General features: G+C 34.6%; 2 protein-coding genes and 1 pseudogene across 3 annotated transcripts; 1 reads left to right on the top strand and 2 right to left on the bottom strand.

Moving 5' to 3' along the window:
• Positions 1 to 2864: 2864 nt before the first annotated feature.
• On the bottom strand, positions 2865 to 10015 carry LOC106710026 (phosphomevalonate kinase). Of its 2 annotated transcripts, none has more exons than XM_045682892.1 (4): positions 9817 to 10015; positions 9498 to 9694; positions 8922 to 9218; positions 2865 to 2900 (listed from the first exon to the last, which is right to left on the bottom strand). In XM_045682892.1, exons 1-3 carry the CDS (start codon positions 9891 to 9893, stop codon positions 8932 to 8934), a joined length of 561 nt encoding a protein of 186 aa, XP_045538848.1. In that variant the 5' UTR covers positions 9894 to 10015; the 3' UTR covers positions 2865 to 2900; positions 8922 to 8931. The 2 variants fall into 2 exon arrangements, with proteins under 2 accessions (XP_045538848.1, XP_045538849.1); XM_045682893.1 differs by lacking the exon at positions 2865 to 2900 and adding an exon at positions 3065 to 3082.
• Positions 6495 to 8154, top strand: LOC106710044 (cytochrome P450 6B5). Its single transcript, XM_014502017.2, has 2 exons — positions 6495 to 7884; positions 7970 to 8154. The coding sequence occupies exons 1-2, from the start codon at positions 6537 to 6539 to the stop codon at positions 8137 to 8139; spliced, it is 1518 nt and encodes a 505-aa protein (XP_014357503.2). The 5' UTR covers positions 6495 to 6536; the 3' UTR covers positions 8140 to 8154.
• Positions 10016 to 15358: 5343 nt separating the features above from the next.
• Positions 15359 to 15782, bottom strand: LOC123722150 (annotated as a pseudogene).
• Positions 15783 to 25524: the final 9742 nt, after the last annotated feature.

Here is a 25524-nt window from a genome sequence, read left to right as displayed (position 1 = left end):
TGTTTATTACTTATTAAACTCCTGCAAAGCTGTTAAGACACCAACGATAAATCGACTTCAATAAATTTTTGTATAAGTAAGTGTTTAGGTTTTAGGATCTCAAGTGGACTTGGTAGATGGTGCCTGTTAATTACTGAGAGATTTTTTATCATATTATATTATAACAGTCCTCCAAATCATTGATCTGGAGGATGATTTGGAGGACGGAAACCTGGTGCTACGACCCTGCGTGAGTGGAACAAGGTCAAGGAGATGATGATGATTCTATTATAACGGTCGAGTTCAAGAATCTACAAGATAATGTCTGTTAGTTTATATAACCCATACAGTTAATAAAATTGTCTGCATTTGTATGGAATGTATAAAAAAAGTCATATTCATGCATATATTACTTTACTTTTACCCAAAAAAACAATTTGTAAAATGTTTTAAAGCATTAAATACATAAAATCGCCACTACTTAAATAACTTTTTACCTACAAATATCAAATCATTTGTAGAATAAAATATTTCTATTCTATAAACTTTATTCCATAGTTTTATTTTTAGTTTTACAAGCATAAGGCGTTAAAATTCAAAGCCGTGTTTACGATTAGTATTTTATATTAGTAGTAGTATTTATATTTTATATATCTAGTATTTTGGCGATATATACGATTGTATTGGACTTTTTTACAGTATCAAGCTAAGTGTTTAGCTATTATATCACCATCAGTTTTCAAAGCCAACATACCGATGCACCTAGCACGAATATATAAAATTACTAGCTGTCGCCCGCAACTCCGTCTGCGCGGAATTAAAAAAAAATCTTAAGTAGCCTATGTGTTCTTCCAGACTATGTTCTACATCTATGCTAAATTTCAGCGAGATCCATGCAGCCGTTTCGGATATACCTTCAAACAAACATCCATCCATCCAAAAATTCTCATTTATAATATTATATTAAAGTAATAAGTAACCATACTTATCTTACTTTACATTATAAATGCGAAAGTTTAGATGGATAGATGGATGTTTATTAAAAGGTATCTCCGAAACGGCTCAACAGATCTTGATGAAATTTGGCACAAATATAGAATATAGTGTGGAAGAACACATAGGCTATTTTTTACCTGCCTGATACAAATTTTACACAAATTTTAATACTAATTCTCAGTTTCAACCGTAATTCAGTGATAAGATAAAACGTTTATAAAAGGATGTTAATTTAAGATATGACAATAAATGAAATATTATCACGACTAGACATCGAAATGACTATTACTTATTTTAATGCGATAAAAATATACTAAGTACAGTGTATATAGCTTTTCCCCACGACTTTGTCCGCGCGGAATTTGCCAGAATACACAACCTAAATGATGGTGAAAACCGTATTTTGATCCATTTTAAGTTTTAGCAGGACATTTGAGTCAAACAGAGGTCAAAGCGACTTTGATTTATAAGATTTCATAAAGATAAGAAAAATACTTAGTAAGAAGCAAGATGTAATGGCGTTTAAGTAGGTAGTCAACATTTTAAAGGATTTTTTTTCGGTTGGGCCGTGAGAGCGCCATCCAATGGACATACTATTTTTAAAGGCGCCACACTGATTTACACACCCGGATGTCATATGGTTAAGATAGCCCTGTTTGGTCATTCTACGTCCTATTCGATAGAATGCTGATAGAGATAGCTGATAAGCTAGCCAGTGGAAAAAAACATATTAAACTGTTATTACATTGATAACATTTAACCCTAGTTCTTTATAAACATAGTTTTACATCTTTTGTCTTTTATTCACTATCTATAAATTTAAAAACAAGTACAACAATAGTGTATATATATACTTAGCAAGTCATTACGATAAATCTCAATGCTAAGATGCTAGAGCCACGCGTTGACTTGCTGATGGATGAATAAGCTAATTCTACCGAATACCTACTACAGCTATTGTTCATTCTTTGTATATTTCAACGAAATATAGTCCACCCCATATTTTTTTAATAAAATAAAAATTTTTGGTTAACTTCTTCTTTAGAAGTGCGTTAGAAAAAAATGAAAATTATATTTCTTACGTAACTAAATTTACAACAACAACACAATTCAAGCCCGTAGCCCAAAGGAATAGATAAAGATAGAGACTTCCTAAAGGGTCCCACACATTAATAGTCCGCCGGCCGATAATAGTCTGTCAGTTAATCGCAATGAGGTTTTGAACTGACGACTTATAAGATAACTGTGTGAAAACTGAGTGTGTGGTCTATTTCGATTAACTGACAGTCTAATATCAGCCGGCGGACTGTTAATGTGTGGGACCCTAACATACCTCTGTCGTTACCGCAACAATGTGATCTTAATACCGCCCTTCATTATTTTTCCCATCTTTTTTATTACAAAGGAAACCCACAAGTCCCATCGCCTATTTCAGATGTTATGTTTAAACCTATCTTACCTATTAAAGTTTTTTTAAATAATATAACGGATACGGCAGAAGTAATTACATGTTGTAATAAAATATGGCATTCAATCTTGTTTTATATTAAAAGTTTTGTTTTTTTATTTTTATATGATATTGCAAGGCAAACGAGTAAATAAGGCAAATAATTTCCTAATTAGGCTTTTAAATTATTATAAAAGCCATCTAGCGGTCGCTGCTTATACTATGTGACAATACTTTTTATATTTATTTCCGCGTCTGTACAAAAGATGTCGGTAATACTAACATCGTTCTATATGAAAAATCTACGTCTTCTTATATATATAAAAGAAAGTCTTGTTAGTTACACTATTTATAACTCAAGAACGGCCGAATCGATTTGACTGAAAATTGGTAGCTTAGAACCAGGAAACGGACATAGAATTTTTACCCTTTTTCTATTTTTTATTCCGCGCGGACGGAGTCGCGGGTAAAAGCTAGTACTTATATATATAAAAGAAAGTCGTGTTAGTTATACTATTTGTAACTCAAGATCGGTCGAACTGATTTAGCTGAAAATTGATGGGGAGGTAGCTTAGAACTTGGAGAAGGACATAGGAACTTTTTTATATTGTGTGCATTTTTTTTTATTCCGCGCAGACGGCGTCGCGGGTAAAAGCTAGTTTAAAATAAAATTTACTCAAAAAGTAGCCACCAAATTAAATGATATTGCTTTTTAAAAATAATTTTAATCAACTTATTTAAAAAATCATACGGACTTACGGATATAACCACAAAATATACACCTATTAAAATAATACAATACGGATCTTAGAACTATATATTCTGTTTGGTATATAATCGAAAATATATGTTCAAGAATAAAACGAATAAAATATATAGCGTTAATATATATAAAGCGGGCTTAATCACTTGTCTAAACTGGCCACTTGCATTGGTGTTTGCTAGACTTGCCAAAGGCGTAGACAGTAAGTAGCATTTGATTTGTATTAATTTACCAACACTACCATTGGCCTTCAATCAGCAACCCTCGGCCAACATGTATGGCCTGCTTTAGTTTCTATAATTTTTTTTAATTTCAATGTTAATTAATTAAATCACATCATAAATAATGATGAATAACAATAAATGATTCCAAATATTTAAGACATAAATTTTGTCTATTTAATCTACGAATATATTTAGTACACATGATAGTTTTGAAACTAAAGGGTGTTTATCTCAATACCGTAACCTTTTGCTGACATCATAGGCATATAAAATGATAAAAAAATCGTTGTTATAATGCTGGCGATACACGTTGGCCGAGGTTTTCCGAGCGAAGGCGATTGGCAACGTATAGACGGCATTGCTTGCTATCGCTCCAACGTGTATAAAGCTCATTTGACGTACATTTCACGACTCGCTGGTGCTCGCAACCACTTTCTTCATTACTGAGCGGCTTTCGGCTTTTCTGCACAAAAAATAACGACGCCCATCGCGCGCTTGGCCATTGGTGTCTACACATTTGCCCTTGCCCCAGTAAAAATTAATCACTTGTATATAAAAATGAATCCCTATATCCCTTGGTCACGCCATCAAGCGTTAACGGCTTTACCGATTTCACTTTTTTTTGTGTTTGTTATTGTGAGGAGAAGGTTCTTATGACAGAAAAAATAAAAAAAGAAGATGGATGGATGGATAATGATGTTTGTTTTGAAGGTATCTCCAGAAAGGCTTAATGGATCTTAATGAAATTTGGTATAGATATAAAACATAGTCTTGAAGAACATATAGGCTACATATTAAGTTTTTAATTCCACGCAGACGATGTCGCGGGTGACAGCTAGTCACTTATATAAATTTGCCACTTGCATTCTTGTTTTACAGACTTGCCAAAGGTATAGACAAGCGAGACTGGACAAGCCTCGACCAACGTGTTTAGCCGGCATAAGATATATTTAGTCAAGTACGATGAATTCACTTTTTAGCCGACTTCAAAAAGAAGGAGGTTATCAATTCGACTGAATTTTTTTTTTTTTTTTTTTTTATGTGTGTTACCGCGAATCTCCGCCCCTGGTGGTCCGATTTTGATAAAAATTATTTTAATCGAAAGGAAGTGCTTGCAGGTGGGTCCCATTTTTTTGTTTTTTTTTTTAAATAACTAGAAGACTAGTAGATTTTGAATAAGCTTCAAAATTTGTTGCGAAAATTAGGGACATTTTTGCTTTCAGCGCTTACGTAGGCTAAACTATAAGACCTACATCAAAATGACGTATGGCGAATTGTAGCTCTTTAAATGTGCTAAATAAAAGTCCGCGATAGCATATATCTATCTTTTATAGTTTTCTCACAATAACCATTCTTTTCTTTACGAAACATTAATTAAATTCTTGCCCTATTTCCGACGCTATTATTCAAGTTCAGTATTAACCCTTATGTAAATAAATATGTTCATTATCAAGAGAATTTAATGTAGATTATATTTGCAATTGAAACTATATCATTCTGTCTAATAGTTTAGGAGATATCGTAAGAATAATATTACGCGGAAACGAAAAATGCTACATCGCGTTACAATGAACAGCACAAATTTGCTTTCTGGGCTTACGTAGGTCAAACTATATGACCTACATTAAAATGATGTATCGAGTAATTATAGATCCTTAAATTTGCTAAATAAAAGTCTCAGGTGGCATATATCTATCATCTATGGATGTCTCACAAAAACCATGTTATTATGAACAAACTTCGATTAAATTGCACACGAAAAACAGCGTCGTAAGCTTACGGCGCTATTATATTATATTCGATATGAATCCTTATCCAAATAAATATGTTTGATGGCTAGAGTATTAAATGCAGATTACATTAGCCTTTAAACTATGTAATTCTGATCAATAGTTTGGAAGATATTAAATTATTAAAAACTACGCGCATTCGAAAAATGCTACTGTGGCGCGCGGCTGGACAAAATTAAAGGCACGCTACGATGTATTAGTTCGTTAATTTTCAATTTGTATACCGATTTTGATAATTATTTCATTGTTTAAAGGATAAGTGGTTATCTGGTGTATTCTAAATTAGTTTTTGAATTGAAGTACACACATATTAAATAGGAAAGTCCTTTTCTTTATTTGTCTTATTTATGTCCTTATACGTATTAAGGAAATTTGTAATTAAACTTCAAATTCACTAAAAATTGAGAAATAAAACAAACATTTTAAAAAAAAAAAATAGCCGACTTCAAAACAAAAAAAACTATCTCAAACAAAATGCGCTCAAAAGTAACTTAAAAAAAACAATTTCAAACAAAATGCACTCAAAAGTAACGTAAAAAAACAATTTCAAACAAAATGCACTCAAAAGTAACGTAAAAAAAACAATTTCAAACAAAATTCACTCAAAAGTAACATAAAAAAACAATTTCAAACAAAATGCATTCAAAAGTACCATAAAAAACAATCTCAAACAAAATACACTAAAAAGAAACAAAATAATGTCATGAAAACTTCTTTCTTTCTTTCTTCTCTCTTTCAAAAACCCTCTAAACTCTAAAGAAAGTTCTCTTCTTTCTTGTAACATGTCTATATTGTATAATTATTGTTATTTTGGAGTCGGTTTCGGCCTAAGTAGGGACATAAACGTAAGTATGTCTAATACATCTCAAATATAAAATGTCACCTATTTACTTCGGCCGACACCGACTGCGAAATAACAATAATTATACAATATAGACATGTTACAAGAAAGAAGAGAACTTTCTTTAGAGTTTAGAGGGTTTTTGAAAGAGAGAAGAAAGAAAGAAAGAAGTTTTCATGACATTATTTTGTTTCTTTTTAGTGTATTTTGTTTGAGATTGTTTTTTATGGTACTTTTGAATGCATTTTGTTTGAAATTGTTTTTTTATGTTACTTTTGAGTGAATTTTGTTTGAAATTGTTTTTTTTACGTTACTTTTGAGTGCATTTTGTTTGAAATTGTTTTTTTACGTTACTTTTGAGTGCATTTTGTTTGAAATTGTTTTTTTTAAGTTACTTTTGAGCGCATTTTGTTTGAGATAGTTTTTTTTGTTTTGAAGTCGGCTATTTTTGTTTAGTACTATACCGTGAGCAAGGACGTATTGTGTCGTAATTATCATGGATCCGTTTCTAATTTTAGGAGTATTAGTTATAGTTATTATATATTATATAAATTGTTTTATTACAAAAAATTTTAACTACTGGAAGAATATAAAAGTCGTTGGACCAAAACCGGTTCCATTGTTCGGGAACATAATAACATCGACTCTTCGAAGAAAAAACATAGCTGAGGTAATGCAAAAGATTTATCATGATTTTCCTGAAGAGAAGGTCGTTGGTGTATTCAGATTGACGACACCGACTCTGTTAATACGCGACTTGGAAGTTATAAAGCACGTCATGATCAAGGACTTCGATTGTTTTTCTGATCGAGGAGTTTCGTTCAGCAAAGATGGTCTTGGTGCGAATTTGTTTCACGCAGACACCGATATATGGCGGGTTTTGAGAAACCAATTCACACCAATATTTACTTCCGGTAAATTAAAAAACATGATCCACTTATTGAACGATAGAGGCGACAAGTTCGTAAGAGAAGTAAGCCACATTTGTTTACAAAAAAGCGAACATGAAATACATTCTCTTATTCAACGCTACACAATGGCAACGATCTCAGCTTGTGCCTTCGGTCTAGACTTTGATGCGATGGCGGATAAAATGGAAATGTTTAAGAAAATCGATAAAATCATTTTCTCATTATCTTACGCAAGAGAAATTGATATGCTGTTTCCGGGAATTCTGAAAAAGTTCAACAGTACAATTTTTTCTGTGGAGCTTAGATATTTCTTTGAAGATTTGGTAAAAACTGTGATAAACGAAAGAGGTGGTAAGCCTTCGAACAGAAAAGATTTTATGGACTTGGTCTTGGAGTTGAGAGAGAAAGGTGAAATTAAAGGGGCCAGAAGATCCGACGAAGACAAAGAGACTACATTAGAACTTAGCGATAGTATTATTGCGGCACAAGCGTTCGTTTTCTACGCGGCGGGATATGAAACAAGCGCAACTACTATGTCTTTCATGCTGTATGAACTAGCTAAAAATCCCAATATACAAGACAAATTAATCAAAGAGATAGATGACGTTCTCAAAAGAAATAATGGAGAAATAACATATGAAACTTTAAGCGACATGAAGTACATGGAGAAAGTTTTTGATGAAACATTACGAAAATATCCTTTAGTTGACCCGATACAGCGCCGAGCACAAGTGGACTATACGATACCAAATACGAAAGTTGTCATCAAAAAGGGACAAAAAATATTTGTATCGACAATGGGTATTCAACATGATCCTAAGTATTACCCAAACCCAGAAGTATTTGACCCCGAGAGATTTTCTTCAGAAAAAGTAAAAGATCGGCATCCTTGTGCTTATATGCCATTTGGTATAGGGCCAAGGAATTGCATAGGTTTGTCAATTTTTTTTTTAAATATATTAAACATTTTAAGAACTCGCAGGATGTAATTAAAAATCTGTTTTTTTTTTTTCTTCAGGAATGCGGTTTGCTAAAGTGCAGTCACGTATATGCATAACGAAGCTCTTATCAAAATTCCGTGTGGAGCCATCTGAGAACACTCCAGAAGTCATGCAATTTGATCCTAAAAGGGTTTTAATAGGACCTAAAAATGGAATTTATTTAAATTTAACTTCCAGGAATGTATGAGCATGTGTTTTTAAAACATAGCAGCAATAATTAAGATGAAAAAGTGCTATTAATACACAATAATAGAAGTAATAACTAAATATAAATATTGTAAATTTAAAAAAAAGAAAAAGCATCATCTATAAAACTAAATTTAATAATATCAATATCAAATACTACAACTTCATTTCACAATTAATCTTCCACCAAAATAATACATTCAAAGAAAATTTATGAAGTTAAAATACACACACCAAGACAAAAATACAACTTTTTAGAGATTCGTGTTAAAAAATAAATACCTTTATTTTTTTAAATGTAAACAAATTTTACACATACCAGCCTGTACTTAACAGTAAATCAATCACCCACCATGAATCTATTGATATAACTTAGTCATTTTTTAAACAATATTTTAAAAAAACATGGACAAGTTACAATATCAGAGGAAAAACTATTGAGCAACACATATAAAAATAGTTGACAAAACAAACCACTAACCACCAATCATAATTAATTTTTCCTTTAACATGATTTACATAAACATTATTTAATGACAGTATATAGCTACAAACTGTATCTCTAGAAACCCTGATTTATTTTCTCAATATAGATTTTACTTATAAAAAAGAAAAAAATGAATTCCTAGTCCAAAACCAATTTTTTTTACAAAATATCATTAGATTTTTGTTAATTTACCAACATTTTTGTAACTATTTCAATTACACTATAAGCAGGTGGTATTCGAACCCACAACCTTGTGATTACATTTCCATACCCTTTACCATTAGGCTATTTATTATCTCTTACAATTTACACCACATGTTGTATCAATGTTAAAATTGCACTTATTTGTTCTTCTAAACTTTGTCCATTTTTACCATTGTTTATAATAAGATCCCAATCATTATAATCATCTAAATCACATTCAGAAGCAACATCATCAACGCCTAATTGGAAATTATATCCTCTGGCCTTTCTTGTATCATCATCAGCGGTAATTCGGATATTTCTTATAACATCACTGTAATTTTCCTTGAACCACTGAATGTCAGTTTTTCGTCTAATATCACTAACAATCCATACAGGTTTATCCACCGCTGAAACAAATAAACACAATAAGGAAAAAGAGAAAAATCTATTCAAATTTATCATTTTAAAGATGAAATGGAGCAATAGGTATAGAACTCGAACCAGCAGTTGCAATTAGTACACAATTTGGACAATTACAGCAGGATAGTAAAAGAAATCAAAGCTAGGAAGTAAGTAAAGGTACTTGATCTTTTGCATTATGCCTCATGAGTTATTATTTATCATAAAAAAAACTCTTAGAAAATGAACAATGCATTTATAGCAGTTGTGACTTTGCAGTATGTTACCATTTTGACATGCAGAATGACAGAAGCATCCATAATCTTTAAATCTCATCTCCTCACTCCATTGTATCATATCCAAACGGTACTGCTCCTTGTATTTACCGTCACTCAATAATTCATCTAAATTAAGGCCTTTTACTTTAGCCCAGTGACTTTTAATGGGCTTAGATATTTTGATGATTTCACATTTGTCTAGCAATCTGAAAATACACAAGTTAAAGATGTAAGAGAGTATAAAATATACATAGCAAAGTATTTTTAGTTATTAATTTCCAGCATTCATTTTAACACACTTTTGTAACTTATTAATTGACATACTTACATTTTCTGCAAGTGATCTGTCAAAAAATCCTTTCCTGACTTTCTTTTGCCACTGAACAATAAAATAACTTGAGGCATCTTTGTGTGAACTTGAGTGTGAAAAGTAAGGGGACCAAGGAAACATATATTATGAACGAATATTAACTAAGTCAGTCTGAAGGTTATACTTAAGATTACATGTCTCTTCTTATTAAAATAAAGAAAGAGACAACCTAACAATTACTCAAGTGTATATTGATACAAAAAAAAATCGATTTAGTAATTTACATTGGTTTAATAATAAGTAATTATTTATGTTGACAATGGAACATGGAATGTTGTTGTTGTCAAAGTCAAATGAACTGTCAACTTCGTTGTTTTAATTACAATGTCAAAAAACAAACAAAAGCAAGAAGCAACACAGATTAAGAATTGTTAGAACTTAATTTTTAAGATTTAAAGGAAAACATTTCTTAGGGAAAAATAAATATTAAAAAAGTATTTATAATACTTATGGACACGTTACTCGTAAAACCTCTTCATTTTGTATCATTATCAAAAATAAATTGTTTGAAAAATTGCGCCATCTATCGTTTACTGATAAAAGTTTCCAAGGTGTAATGAATGAAATATCTATACTTTAATACGATAGATGACGGTAGTTATTCCCAAAGATTATAATTTTTAAACTAAGTAGTTTTTGATGTCTAGTTTCAATCGATAATAATAATTACGGAGAAATTAGTGGTTTAATCTTAGCATAAATAAAGATAGCAGTTAAGAAAATCTGCGAAAAACATTTTCATTTTTAATAATAATTTTATGCCACCATACCTGAATCAGAAACAGAAATTCAGTTGTAAGAAATTTTCCACTATACATTGTAAAATCAATTTCAAATGTGTTATTAAATTATTAAACTTTATTTACTTTTTAATCAATTTGCCTAACTTAGCCATGTCTACTGGTTTCCACCATTTATGAGCACAGCTGGAGGGACTAATTGATCGAATCGCCCATATTCGATACGCCTTAAAACATATCGCCCACGTTACGTTATTACACTCGCTATAACATATAACTATAAATAAAATCGTGCCGACACGAAAAAATGGCGTTATTTGAATGCCGACCGATAATTTAAATGTAGCAACAACCGCTTTTAGCTTACAACCTTAATTGACTTAAAAATGCTTATCAATGTCTAATATAGACACGACGCACTCGCCTTTACATAACAGCTAAAATTGAACCGTAAGAAGGATAGCTTCAAGTTTAGTTTACAAGTCGTTTTCTGAGACGTGTTTCGTTTCGTCTCCGATACTAAGCTCGAAGCACGATGCACGCTCACGACTTTCTGAACAACTCCGGACATGACATTCCACGTTTCGTTGTAGATTAGAATGAGACGGATAGCGAGACACCCGCCGAAAAAAACGAGACAAGAGACCGCGGAGCGGTCCACGTGGACTGCTTAATATCAACACGGGAGCGATGGCCAATGGAAAACGCCACCACTAATGTATTTCTCACCTCCGCACTCACACCGAGGTCGGCTGCCATTTTTGTATAATCTATACGATTTTCAACTTTGTGCAAGTCGGATAAGGTCTTAAGTCTCGCGTTATGACGGAAACGATATCCGTTGTCAAATGACTCGGAGAATGTGGCACATTGTAATTTGAACGTTGTTGCTGGTGAGTAAGGTGCATTACGGTAGTTAAACGGCTTGCGGCTCTTGAATTTAAAACGATTCCCGAGAACATGAGCGCAAGTTGGTGAAGGTTTGAGGAGGCCGCGGTGCAAACTGCATCGTCTCGTCACAACGCGCCTCCCGCGTGCTCACCCCCCGCGGCCGCCCGCTGTTATTGTAGTAAGACCAGCAGAGCACGGCGCCTCTGTTTGTGTGGGTACGTGTGCTCTGAGTCAACTGTTGTACCGAAGCGGGCAGGCGAGCAGGCAGCAGCGGGAGGTTTTGATGCGCGCAAAATTTTGAGAGTTGACACTAGTGTTTGGAGTTATTTATTGTAACATCAACATCTGCTTTAATTCATTATCCCGATTCACAAGTTTAATATCTTACATTTTTTTCGTATTGGACCACGCTATTTTAATATAGCTTAGTTAACGAGTAAACATCTAAATAGAACTCATTTAATTGATTCGAATCATTAAATTAATTAAGTGAGGGTTAGGGTATTTTAAAATATAACTCCTGAGGCCAGTATTCTGTCATAATTATTATACTTACGTACCCAGTCGTATTTATGAATCTTATGGTAAAATGTCTAATTTCATACAAGGGCACTGGTTGCGGTTTAAGCGCATTGAATCGTTTACGTCACATCCAGGTCAAATAGGGACAATATATTAAGAAATCGAAACAATGGCAATAAATTAAAAAGAGAAATCAGTGCGTCGCCCGCTCTCCACTCCCCGCTACCTACAGCAGGCACTTCGTCGCGATGTTGCTCCCCATTTTTTGCGGGCACATTTTAGGACGTGCTTAGTGACACCTTCGAATAGGGTTGCCACCCATAACAAAAAATCATCATATAACATATTTAGTATAGTCAAATTCACTAAATAACTACATTGCAGTAATAAGTGATATGTAGGTACCTATATTCAAATCTTATATTTTTACGGCGAAAGAAAAAATTGGGCTGCAATATGCACGTGTCGTGGATGAAATTCAAAGATGTGTGTGAAGTCAACCCGCACTATCACCACTAACTTAGGGTAGGCTCGACGAACTCGGACCCCTCAGTGAGGACGTAAGGAGGTATAGTAAGCTGATGATAATGATGAATTTTATCAACTTAGGGAAGCACGAAGCGCAATATTGTTAAATTCGCTAATAGTTAATACTTAAGATTCTTTTAAATATTAATTTAATACTTATCGTATTAAGTTAATATTTAAGAATATCATAAAGTAAATAAATTAAGATAGTATATCTATTACGTCTTATGAGATGGTAGGCAGGTAGGTACATGTACCTGCTATTATTTCTTATCGCAAGTATTTCTACCATATTTTTTTACAAAATAAATTATTTCTTTTAAAAGGTGACAACCCTACCCTCTAGGATCGAGTGCGGGGCCAGAGGGGGCACGGGACCACTAATTCCAAGCGCGTGCCCCTCCTCCCCTTGGCCCGCTCGCTAGCCTCGGACGTTTTCCCGCCGGATTTGCGTTCATACAGAAAAATAAAAAGGGCGATTGGGCGCCCTCCATTGCCGTCGCCCGATTAGCGGCGCCCGGGGAAATTAAAAGTATTTTATTCGAGCATTTATTCCCTTTTTTGTTTGAGTTGAATAATGTATGCGTGCGTGTGGCTTGTCGTCCGCCCCGGTCTGTTCATTCTGACGCGAGGTATTGATGACCATTTGTATATTATGTTTGTGTCAAAACTGATGATCTCAGATACGGAGACAATGGGTTAACATTTTTATTTTCTCATTTCCTATGTTTTATGATATAACTAGGTAGTAAAAAGATCAATTTGATGTTTTTACGTTTCGGTGTGTTAGGTCAAAGGTGGCTTATGTAAATGTTCGTTTATAACAATATTGTTTAATTATTGCTTGAAACAAAAAAAAAACCACAAGTATAATTGTGGCTACAAAGTTAGTGGTATATAGTACGTAGGTAGGTACCTACTTTTACAACTCAATGTTTCAAGAAACAATTTTTTTTCAGCACGTCCTCGCCGAGGAGCTCGGAGCCTAACCAAGATAGGGTTAGGTACTAGGCCATAGTCAACCACGCTGTCCTAGTACGGGTTGGTTAACTACACATATGTTTGAATTCCTTCGCAGATATATGGAGCTTGCATTTTCATTCATTTCATTGTAAGAACGTCGGATGAATGTATGAAATTAGAAAATCGAAAAACACATTGGTCCCTACATGACTGGTATCGAACCTGGACGTAGTAATTAAACATTTTACCACTTTATTATTAGACAAGAAATAAATGAAGTTGTGTCTCTAAAAAATCAAACTTAATTCAAATGCGACAAAAAAATGTTACAAAACAAAAAATAGCAAACAGAGCTGATGAAAATAACGATAAAGTAAAAGCGGCTAAACAAAACGAAACGGAACCCGAATTAAACCATGTTGATTTAAAATTATAAGCATCTTAGTAGTAGTAAGTATTTAATAGGTATTACTAAATAGTGGAACTAACAAATTTATCTATTAATTGCTATTCATATCGAATTATAAATAAGTTGATTTTTAAGTAGCATCTAGCTCCTAAATAAATAATAATACCTAAACCTTACACAGTAGGCAGTAGTTAGACATCAAACTTCTAGAATGTATAACCACAATCTCCAATGTGTGTTATTAATATTTTCATAATCATCAATAAAATTTTCAGCAGTGTAAAAAATAACTAATATAATTTGAAACTTTTCGTCAAACTGCTAATTATTGAACAAGATATTAAGTGAACAGTTTCGGAATAGTTGAACACAAACTATTTACGAGACACGTTGGAATCGAATGAAGGGAGTTCAATCGGAATAGAATTAAGCGTTATACTTGACTGGAGCCAAGTGAACGAACGACGTCGCAGTTCGTACTGCGACTGAATTCATCATTAGACATCAGCCAATTCAAAGCCGAGGAATACTAGCTCGATCTACCTACGAGTTTTGGTCGTAACATACGCGCTGCACGAGTACGAGCAAGTAGGAAAGTTATAGGTACTAGCAAAATGAAGTCTTTTAAATACAAAAGCTCTCCAAATACAGTCGAACCTGGATAAGCGGGAAACTTCCATAAGCGGGAGTCATTGTTGCTGATAATCGATATGCATAAGCGAGAAACTCGGGTTGGAAAGTAACTTCTGTAAGCGAGAAAAATATCGCAGTTCCTTGGACTCTCACTTATCCAAGTTCGACTGTAGGTATAGGTACTTACTTTACCATTAGTATATACTTAGGTACTTTCATTACCATATTTTCATAATGTACGTAATGAAATTACCAGCCATGCTTTGTTATGCCAAATAAATTACAGAGTTTAGTCATTCTGTTTTATTTGTGCACTAGGTAATTGAGATAAAACAAACACTAAATGTTAGGTGAAACCTATTCAAATTGGTGAAAATCGAAGTTCTAAATTAGCCGTTCTGAACACATCCATCCAACCATCTATCTATTATAATTTTATGATACGGCTACCAAAAGAAGAACACACATCAAAGAAAGATCACTGGCATGAGTTAATAAATTTAAAAATGATCTTTTAGAAAATAATAAAAACACACTTTTTATTTGCAAAATACATACCTAAAATCTTTTAATTAACGGATATATAGGTCTACCAGAATCTGATGGCAAAAAGAGAAAAAAGAAATTGACGCTAGCAATACTAGGGAAATTGGAGTAAGTTTTCCCTTATAGCGGCTGATTATGTGTGTGATACATGCAAATATAAAAATTATCCAATGATCAAGAATATTTTTGACAATCTCACTGCGGCGAATGTGGTAGGTATTCGAAATTTAGATGAAAACGCCAATTACTCTGTTCATGAGTTTATTAATTAATTATAGACTATCAGAACTTGAACATGGTTCCAAATACTGCACATTCATTAAAAAGTTTTCATCAGAAGAGGAAGACGAAGAGAAGACGTCTCCCTTTTATCGATATTGTTCTATGAACTGATTTCCAATGTTTATTACATGTTCACAAGATTTTCGTCATTCATCGATCTCTATCTGAGAGAAAGCTTCTTCTGTTCAAGATTTTATATCACTTACAGGTATATTGTAACACACATTAATACACACGAAAAATGCAATAAACCAAAGTATCAAGACGTTTCATTCCTACTAACCAGTCAACGTTTGCACATGGCTTAATATCGATGATTGTGTTTGTTCTGCACCTTGTTCATCAAGTATTCTTTGATAAACATTAAAAACAATATTTCTTGCTTGCGATCGAAGAGGTTTCTTCGACATTTTCACCACTTTTTAAAGGAAATTTGAAGCCAAACCAAAAAGAATTCCTCGAAATTTCAGTTGACAGATGACATTTTTTCTTTGTTGCCCCATATGAAAATCGCTATTTTTAAACTTTTTTTTGCCATCAGATCCTGGTAGACCTATAATTAAGTTTTCCCAGTGATCATTAATTATTTTTGGAACGAAGTTCCTTATCGCGCGTTGTGAAAAGGGGCTAGACGGAAAAAAATCTTACGAAAAGTTGTCACGACACTTTTTGCTATAGTAAGTATGTTAACGACGAATGAGCGCTACTTCACCATGGCAACGACGTGACAATATATAACGAAAATTCATAGAAATAAAATGTACTTCTTGTGAAGACTTAAGTTTTTTATTCATAGAATAAACATTGGTTCCTTCACTAATTAATCGAAAGGAACTTCGTTCCATCCTGGTGTCCCTTGACACCTCTCAAGTTTTTTTTATTATTAGATACATATGGGGTGATATAGTTTGTAATAATAGTAACATGTAGAATTAATTACGCGAATAAATGCTATCCAAACAACTTAAAACAACATGTGGTTTTATATTTTCCTGTTTGAACAAACCATGTCACTAATTAACAAAGAACTATGTGTCAGCACACAGGAAACTATAGTTATTCTATAAAAAGTAACTTTATTCATTAATGTATTAAAACTAAAAATAACGACATATTTAAGTATTGGATAAGTTGGCTGATAATGTGAAAATAACGCTGCACACTGACTACTAAAATTTCATTTATTTATTTTAAAAATTTCAACAATAAAAATAATATAAGTAGAATGTCTACAAGTTCTCGAGTTGCGACCATTTTTAAATATAAGTTGAGGATACCTTGTGTTAAAAAAAGTTATATGAAACTGCAACAAATTTCAATAAATTACTATTAATTACATTAATACTTAAAATAAAGAGATAACACGTTAGATTTATGTAAACAGATGCAAGAAAATTCTTTTAAAAAAATATTTCAAATGTAAAATGTTATGCCGGTTATGTAAAGGGTTTGCGTGATAACTAGATTGCTCCCAGGAACCAGTGAACCGATCCCCGTTCACAGCAATCCTCGGATCCTCGACGAAATCGATAAGCTATAAGGCTTTGACTAGTCAATCGTATTACGAACCGACTGTGTAGGTATAATATAAAATAAAACGAAAGAAATAATGTTGACAACATTTGTAGGTTACACTAAAAGTGACTAATGCGGACAATGATCATAATGGCTAGCTGACACATGCGAATTTTTTTTTCTCTTTATTTTTATAGGGACTTTGGTGCTTATGAACATGTCATTCCCGTAGATAACAACTTACAATATCATTTCACATACATTTACAAGAAAATAACAACAACAAAAAAAAGAGCAAATAATGATAGCAAGAAAAAGTATTTACAATTTTATAAGGCCTTCAACACCATGCTGCGGACGGCGTCTGCTAGGTCCGACAATGGTTGGGCCAAAGCACACAGAAGTTCGCCAACATTGAGTCTCGACAGACACATGCATTAAAACCCTTGCTTATAAAGATTTCCACAGCATTGATGTCGCTGCGTTTCAGATAATTAGAGGTTGATAATAATTTGGGGGTTCCTGCAACCTGAAAATATCTTACATTCAGAAGTTATGCAAAAACAAACATATTTGTCGTACAGACATTGACGAGGGTTTAAAATCAGACCTAGGACTATCAAGTAATAAGAAACATTTTGCTATATTTTTTACTCAGAAATGGCAAACGATCCAGTTTTTCTGAACTTAGAAACCGTAGTCACTTCAATACATTTAATGCAAGGACCTATACTATATAGGTACCAAGTTTTTCAAATGATATATAAATATTATCATTATTCAAGTAAGGTTTTCCTAACCTAAATATAAAGAAAATTATTACACTTCCATACTAAGTTCTAAAGCATTTTACTTTATAATTTTTGCTTAATATTAAAAATTCTGAAAATTTTAATTTAAATTTGGTGTCTAGATTTTTTATTATATGATAAGTTATAAATTAATTTAATTAATGTATTCTTACTAAAAAAAATATACACGATTGCTAAAAATTAACCTATAGTTTGCATAAAATAGTAAAATCAATTTATTCATCAAGAAAAATGTAAATTATGACCTCTATTTGAATTTAAACAATTTAAATAACCGGACTTAAATTGCAAAAATTATAATTCATGAATATGAAAAATATAATAACAACTATTAATTCTTAAATTAGTAACCACTCAATAAAATTGCACTAACGAGTCTTTTGCAGTACTTCAGAAGGTAATAAATTCCACAGACACTCAAATCTCAAATCTCAAAAAAAATATATCTAACATCGCTTAAAATCGGCTTAGACTCTAAAAACTTAAATAAAAAAATAACAATACAAATAGTTATCTACTTATAATGCTGGCGAACTCCCATTCCTAACGGCATACTTTCAATTTCAAATAATATTGTGTAGCAGAAGTGTAAAATTACAAACTTGTTGAAACAAAAACAGAAAATCGTTGTGAGTCAACAATGCCGCTGCCCTCCGAGAGATGTCGCTGTACGTCGCGCATTGTTCGGCCACGAGTAAAAATACGTGCGGGTATTTCCTGTCCCCGTGGCGGGTCCTGTTGGCCCGAGGGGAGGTAGGGGCGATAAATAACTCAGTTTGCGGACTGAGGAGCGACCGGGGAAAGCGGGGTCCGGGTACGTTATTTGTAGGGCTCGCGTGTGAATTATTCGTGGGTTCACGCGCGCCGTTTGGCCGCCGTCTTGTAGAGAGCCGCGGCGACCCTTGTTAATGAAATTTCATATCGCCGGGCCTCGGTCTCGCCTTGTTCCCGCTCCATTGCACACCGCCCCGAAGTCTATAATTTAATACTTACCTATTATATTCGACTTTTGGTTTCGACTATTGTAACTTACTTAGGTATGGCCTATGTATATTAGTAGAATCAATTGTTAAACTGTCTTTTATTATTCAAAATGTATTCTAGATCTGATAACTCACTCGATTAAACGATATGAAGAATCATCTTATATATTAGTGCTTCTTTTGTTAATAAGGTAAATCTAAAATTAAAATGCCCTGGATTCGTAGATTGTACGCAACTGATAAATTCATCAAGTCTAAACATTTGGCTAACGAACTGACTTTGACACAATTACCCACTTTACAGCTGTACAGTTTATGATTTGTTTACATTTTTATGTACAAATATAAAAAATACATGATGTATCAACAATTTTTCGGCTTTTTTCTATGAAATATATACGAACAAAACAGATTTCAACATATAGACGTGCCGCCACATTACAATGTATTAGATAAATACATTTATTTTTTACCCATTGATGTCATAATTATACTTCTTTTTATATTCAAAATTCAAACGAATCAAGCTATCTTTTGAACGGCATATGATTTTGATAACATTATTACAAATTCGCACACATAAAACGTATTATCTAGCGCATACGTTCAAAACAGATTAACCTTTATTTTATTAGAGCAATTAAACTTTACGATGTGATGGCTCTGTTCAATTTAATTTATCGCTTCGCTCTCTAAATAGTTTGGAATCAAATCTGCGCGCATCATTCTGTATTCTGAACGACTTGTCCAAAGTGGTCCAAGACACCTGAGGTCTGAAGGAGACGCGACGAAGTTGTGCCGTACAATAAGTTGTAGGTAAGAAACAATTTTACTCGTATTAAAAGTTTTTGCTCCTTCATTAGACTATTTAAGTATTTTTTCTTGAACAATCGAATGATTATAGTTATTAAATAGTAAATTGAATTCGCTTATAAGTGTTACTAATAAATAAAGCTTGAATCCATCCATCCAAGTCCATTATAACAGATGCTGTAAGACATCCAAGATTGTGAATAATTTCCTAAAAACCTTTTATTATTCAACACCCTATTAAGACAAATAAACCTTGGCAGTTTAAATTACTCTTTTAATTTTGTATTTTACGTGCATTCGCAGTTCGCGTAAAACAGAAGTCAACGTAATTTAATTAAATTTAAAAATTTAACAATAAAATTAGAGTTGTCGTGTGACTTTTTGTATTTTTCGAGAATAAATTCCTTAAACTTAACCTGGGAATTATATCTGAGAATAATTTTATGATTGACTCGTTACGAAAGTTTACAAACAAAATAAACAAAGATAGTGTATGTCGGTGCACGATAGTTTTTTTTTTTTGTAATTTTAATAATAAGCGAGGTTTGAATCGCACCTATTTAATGTTTATTAAATGAATTCCGTCTGTCGCGCCCTCAGCCTCGTGTTAACATGCAGCGACACCACACGAATCAAATTATACGATATTATGTTATGACTTATTCAGGAACATATTACATCACATCAGAATTCGTTTGCATTAAATTGCAATTCTAAGTAAATAAGCTCTTTTGTAATATTGAAGGCGTAATATTACACCTTTCAATAAAATTGACTCTTATGGTTAGGTACCTACTAATGCTAAAAAGCCATTTTTAACTATAGAAATTATAATTTGAGGTAGACAAAAAACCAAACTCTAATAACTCCTTCAACTTTCAATAAATAGCGTAGTTATTAATTATATCCGCCATCACTTCAATATGCCACAACGTTCCCCCAATATTATCGATTAACTTGTTTTTAAAACGGGAGGGTAAACAGGAGCGAGTCCTTTGTCATAGACCGCGCCGCACTTGCTGCCTTATCGTATTACACGGACAGATCTTTTCTAAATCAACTGACAGATTCATACGTTAAAGTGCGATTTAAGGTCAAAAAAGTAATGTATAGGTAAAAGCACAGCAAGCTGCATGTTTCATTAAATGGTTGAAGATGGTAGATAATCATTTAATATCTGGCGAGACGTCCACTCTTTTGCCCGTTGACCTACAAAAAAGATGAAAATTGAGCTCACGACCTCTGGCTGGCCTTTCATCGTTGTTAAATGCATGGACAATATATCGAGTATGGCAATAGAAGCTAAATTAAACAACGACGATATTACAAAGACTCTGTTAACAACATGCTGTAGTAATAAAGTGCAACATGCCCTCGTATTATGACTATGCCGCTACTAGCGCACCTCGTAAAATATACATTAAGTATTTCTGATAGGCATTACTATACCAGAATAAATTGTACGCAAATGTATTAAAACGATAAATATTAAATGCAAGACGATCTCGGCCTCGGCCGCTTCTTAATCCCGAAGCGAACTAACGGAAGCGCTGATATTGAGCGTTTGATATTATTAGCGAGTGCATTAAAACAGTCGTTGGGTCGGTCGCTCGTAGTGGCGGTGCGAGCTGCGACTCAATCGGCAGCGGCCGCGGTCGCTTTGTTTACACCGGGCGCGGCGTGTCTCACCGCTCTCCGCCGCGTGCGGTTCGATTAAGGACGAATCAATAAGGCGGCGATAGCGAGCGAGTTTAATAGAGTGAGCGAGTCGAGTCGACTCGAGCGTCCTCATTACCCCCGCAATTAGCGCACGCCGCGCTCCCGTCCGCGACGCACCCCGCGCGAAAAACGAATAAAAAGAGCCGCCCTCAAAATGGCCGCCGCCCCCCGGCCCGCGTGCGCCCCCGCGCCGACCCCCGCGCCGCTTCGTGATTGCATCCCCGCAGCTCTTATAAATATGGCCGTATTCCTCCCGCCTTTACTGATTGCCCGTATACCCCCCGTACGCCCCCCGCGACCGCGCCGCCGGCGTCTGAATAGATAAACGAGTCCACGTGGACCGAGAACCTTATAAAAATCGCCTCGACCAATGATTGCGTTTTCGCGCCATGCTCGGGCCAACCGTTGTGCCGGAGCGCGTGTAACTCCACCCTTAATAAGCGATCTCGCCGTATGCGCCAATCGCACGGCCGCATTCGTCGGGTTCCGCTCGGCGGCGGCGAAGCGGTCCACGTGGACCGACGCACACATGCGGCCGAGTATAATGCCTCGAGTGGAAATAGCTATGACGGCGAAATGTGCGACAGCGAAAAAATAAAATGCGGTCGGTGCGCGGCGGCGGACGAGCGGTGGCGGCGAGCGGCGAGCGGCGAGCGACGAGCGGGCGAGTGGGTGTAAACAGGGGATATTTCGGTGCGGCTCGTTCATTATTATTGAATGCGTGGCGCTAATGGCACGCCGCGGCTCGCAGCTCGCTGTGCCTCGCACCGCGCCGCGCGGCACTTCCTGCTCTTTGGTGTGCACTGCCGAGTGACACGACCTCCTTCTCACTTGATGCCTCTATCGCTGCATTGCACATTCCCTCACCGGCTCACATTGAGGCTCGGCACAAAGCCGGACAAATAGTTTCGTACGGCCGCCTAATACCTACTTCACCGTGGAGCAGATAATGTTGCTCTGTGTTCACATCAATAATTAATATCGTACAAACAACGTGTTGTTCGTTTACCATGTTGCTGTATTAGATAATTCCATGATATCGGGTTATTCGTTACAACGATTTGTTACTTCTGTAGATTATCATAAAAACAAATGCAAAGTCTACAGTGAGTAGGTAGGGGTAAGCTCAGTATAACAAAAATAAACTTTCCTGAAAATTACACGTTTTATTGAGTATAAGCATACAAACAAATACCTACCTATCATAAGAAAGTTGTTATTTATAGGTAGGTAGGTACCTACTTCGATAATCTAAATCAATTAATGCCTAGACACCTACCCGACCTATTGGACAGGTTATTTTTTGTCTACGATATTAAGAATAGGTCTACTTAAATGCCTAATGTTTAAGGCCTATGCCCAGCAGTGGGCAGATAAAGGATGTTGATGATGATACTTAAATGAATAGATTTTTATTACAGTACCTACATATATACTTTAAAGGTATGTAAGATACCTATATGTTATAGGCTTTCTATGTTTAAATTTTAACTTAACACTACGACCCTAAAAAACACTCTAAAAATAAATTTTCATTTCGTTTACGCTGTAGGTAGGTAAAAAAAATCGTGAGACGCATAACAAAGACAAAGTTAGTAATAAACTAATGTAAATACGAGGTAATAACAAACAAACAGACAAAGCGGATGCATCATCAAGCCAGTCGCGCTTTGTAAATCGATACGTTCCAAGAGATTGGATGTGAGATAAGATGTTTGTGAGTTGGTATGTGACGCGGGCGTACGGAGGCACGACTCACGACTAACGACTCACAGGATGTAAGGCGGCTTTGACTTTTAATAACAGGATATGTCCAGCTCGCGCATTACCTCGTGTCAAATAAAAACTAACAACAAATTCAAAAGTTTGATGTAATTATGTAATTTTTTTCAAATATGCACGTGTAATTGTCATCTTTACGTATCCCCCCGCGAATATTGTCAGGATTTAAAAGTCGGCGACTTGCCTAGTCCTTTTTTTATAGTCAAAGTCAGACGGACTCGGGAGATATTTATCGATGCGGGGGCGTATTGTGTCCACCGCGGTATGAGGTTACAGGACCTACGGGAATGGATGATGTAACTCGTTGCTACCGACTCGCCTGGCGAGTTTCTAACGAAAAAAATCTTAGTGACATTGAACGTGTTAAAGAGAAATAGCAACCACTAAGTTCAAAAATGAACTGCAATTTCGTTATAGCAAATACATGGAACAAAATATATATTTAACATACAAATCAATTTAACGGTTCATGTAACAGATAATAAAACCTTCGTTAAATTAATATTATTGATGAATACTTTCCCCTTTATTTTTGATTCGTTAATTTATAAGACAATAAATCCTGAATGTAGGTACCCAGACATAAGCAGAATACAAATTTAATAATACCGCATTCGCCAAAATCATTACAGCCCTTTGCCCGCATACATTAAAACATAGATACCTCATAAACACATTACCCTGATTACACTAGGGCAAAAAGACTATCCATTACCTGCTATCTAAAAATTAAAAATTTTTAGGTAGTACTAGCGTACATTTAAAATTCCATATAGAAAGAAAGGGTAAAGACATGTAAAATTCGTTTCGAGTGCAGGTTAATATCTTAGTAAAATATCCGTGTCTCGAACTAATTGCTTCGACTATGAATAATGCACGTGTTATTGCAGCTCTCTACCCGCGCCTGTCTCGCTGCTCTAACGGCTTATTAATTGCCCTCCCCTAATACCACATTTGCTATCACAATAATTGCCAATGTCTAATATTGCGCAATTATATTCTAATATCCAACAATATTCGATTTCATTTCAAAAGAATTCTAGAAGGAATTAGGAATCATTATGTGTTTTTTAACTAGTAGCAGATTATATAATATTATTTGATAAATATAATTAAAGTAACTAAATAGTAACTTTAACTACATTTATCAAGAAAAATTTGACTTACAGCATTTCTATAATACGTATTAAAATTACTTCAAAGGATACGATCCAAAACACACGGTTGCTATATTTGATGTGAAGTCGCCTTCGCGTTAAAAGAAAAAAAAATAACTCGAACGTAGGCCGTATTAATGCAAGTAGGGCATCGAGACCGGGTATACCCGGACCGAAAAAACCCGGTTTTTCCCGGTTCTGAGGATTACAAAAAAACCCGGGTCTGATTATTAAAACTCGGGTTTATCGGGTTTTTTTAAAACTTTTGTTTTTGTAATTTATTAAGTTTAAGCCACTTCGAATGCAATAATAAGTAAATGTAATAAAAATACGCTTTGATAAATTATTAACTATTATGTAAAACGTAGCTTCGTTGCTACGTTCCTATCAATTGTGCGATATCATTCGATGAATGGACATCTAATAAAAATAGAACTTATATAGGGCTCACTTTACATTCACCAAATTTTGCAAGGGATAGCAGTTTTCGAAATCTAGGTCTCATACGAATTTACAGGTCCTTGATTGCAGCCTCATGCGTACAATTGATTTAGGCCAAGTTGGACGAATATGGGGGTGGTTGCATTAGGGAAGTCCCTTAAGTCATACCATCAGCTATGCATCGCTCATGCTGTTAAGCTGGCAATTGTGGATGTAATGTACAAACACAATGCCGGCTTCGAGGAAAACGTCGCTCAGCTTGCCGAACTTGACGAGGATGAAGATTTACCTTCATCAGTATTGGCTCAAAGACTGCGAACTGTAGAATTTAACGACGACACAAATTCTACAGACAATGACGAGGATGGTGTTGAACTTAATAATGAATCCTCGTTTATGGGGTCTTTCAGTTCACCATATTTTAGATACAACGATCTGGTATCAAATGTACGAAAAGTGGTAAAAATCTTCAAAAAATCGACAAAAAACGATGACGTCCTTCAAAAACATGTCAGAGCTGATTTGGACAGGAGTACTCCCTGCTGTTAGATGGGAAAACGCGCTGGAGTTGCATTTCTGCCATGTTAGGTCGGTTTCTGAAATTGAAAATATCTATTACAAAAGCTTTAATTGCTTTAAAAACAGACATTGCATTTACTGATGATGACTAGAGAAATATAGATGAGATCCATAAAATATTGGATGTTATTAAAACTGTCATCGAGGCGCTATATCGACGCGATGCAACTTTACTTACAGCTGATGTTTCCCTAAAATATGCTTTGAAGAAAATGGATCAAATGAAGACACCACTAAGTCACAAAATGGCAACTGCATTGGCAAACGATACGCAAAAAGAAGACTAACTCAAGCAGCAACACTACAGTACTTGACTAATCCGGGTAAATATTTTGAGAACTTTGAAAATGA

Source organism: Papilio machaon, chromosome 20 (genome assembly GCF_912999745.1).
Source record: "Papilio machaon chromosome 20, ilPapMach1.1, whole genome shotgun sequence".
Taxonomy (NCBI): Eukaryota; Metazoa; Arthropoda; class Insecta; order Lepidoptera; family Papilionidae; genus Papilio; species Papilio machaon.
This window is presented reverse-complemented; position numbering and strand designations above follow the sequence as displayed.

Excerpts from the sequence above, each read along its gene's own strand:
- LOC106710044 (XM_014502017.2), top strand. The coding sequence starts at position 6,537 with ATGGATCCGTTTCTAATTTTAGGAGTATTAGTTATAGTTATTATATAT. Across the intron at positions 7,885-7,969 it reads AGGGCCAAGGAATTGCATAG|GAATGCGGTTTGCTAAAGTG; the intron begins GTTTGTCAATTT and ends TTTTTTCTTCAG.
- LOC106710026 (XM_045682892.1), bottom strand. The coding sequence starts at position 9,893 with ATGCCTCAAGTTATTTTATTGTTCAGTGGCAAAAGAAAGTCAGGAAAG. Across the intron at positions 9,695-9,816 it reads ACAGATCACTTGCAGAAAAT|ATTGCTAGACAAATGTGAAA; the intron begins GTAAGTATGTCA and ends GTGTATTTTCAG. Across the intron at positions 9,219-9,497 it reads TCATTCTGCATGTCAAAATG|CGGTGGATAAACCTGTATGG; the intron begins GTAACATACTGC and ends TATTTGTTTCAG.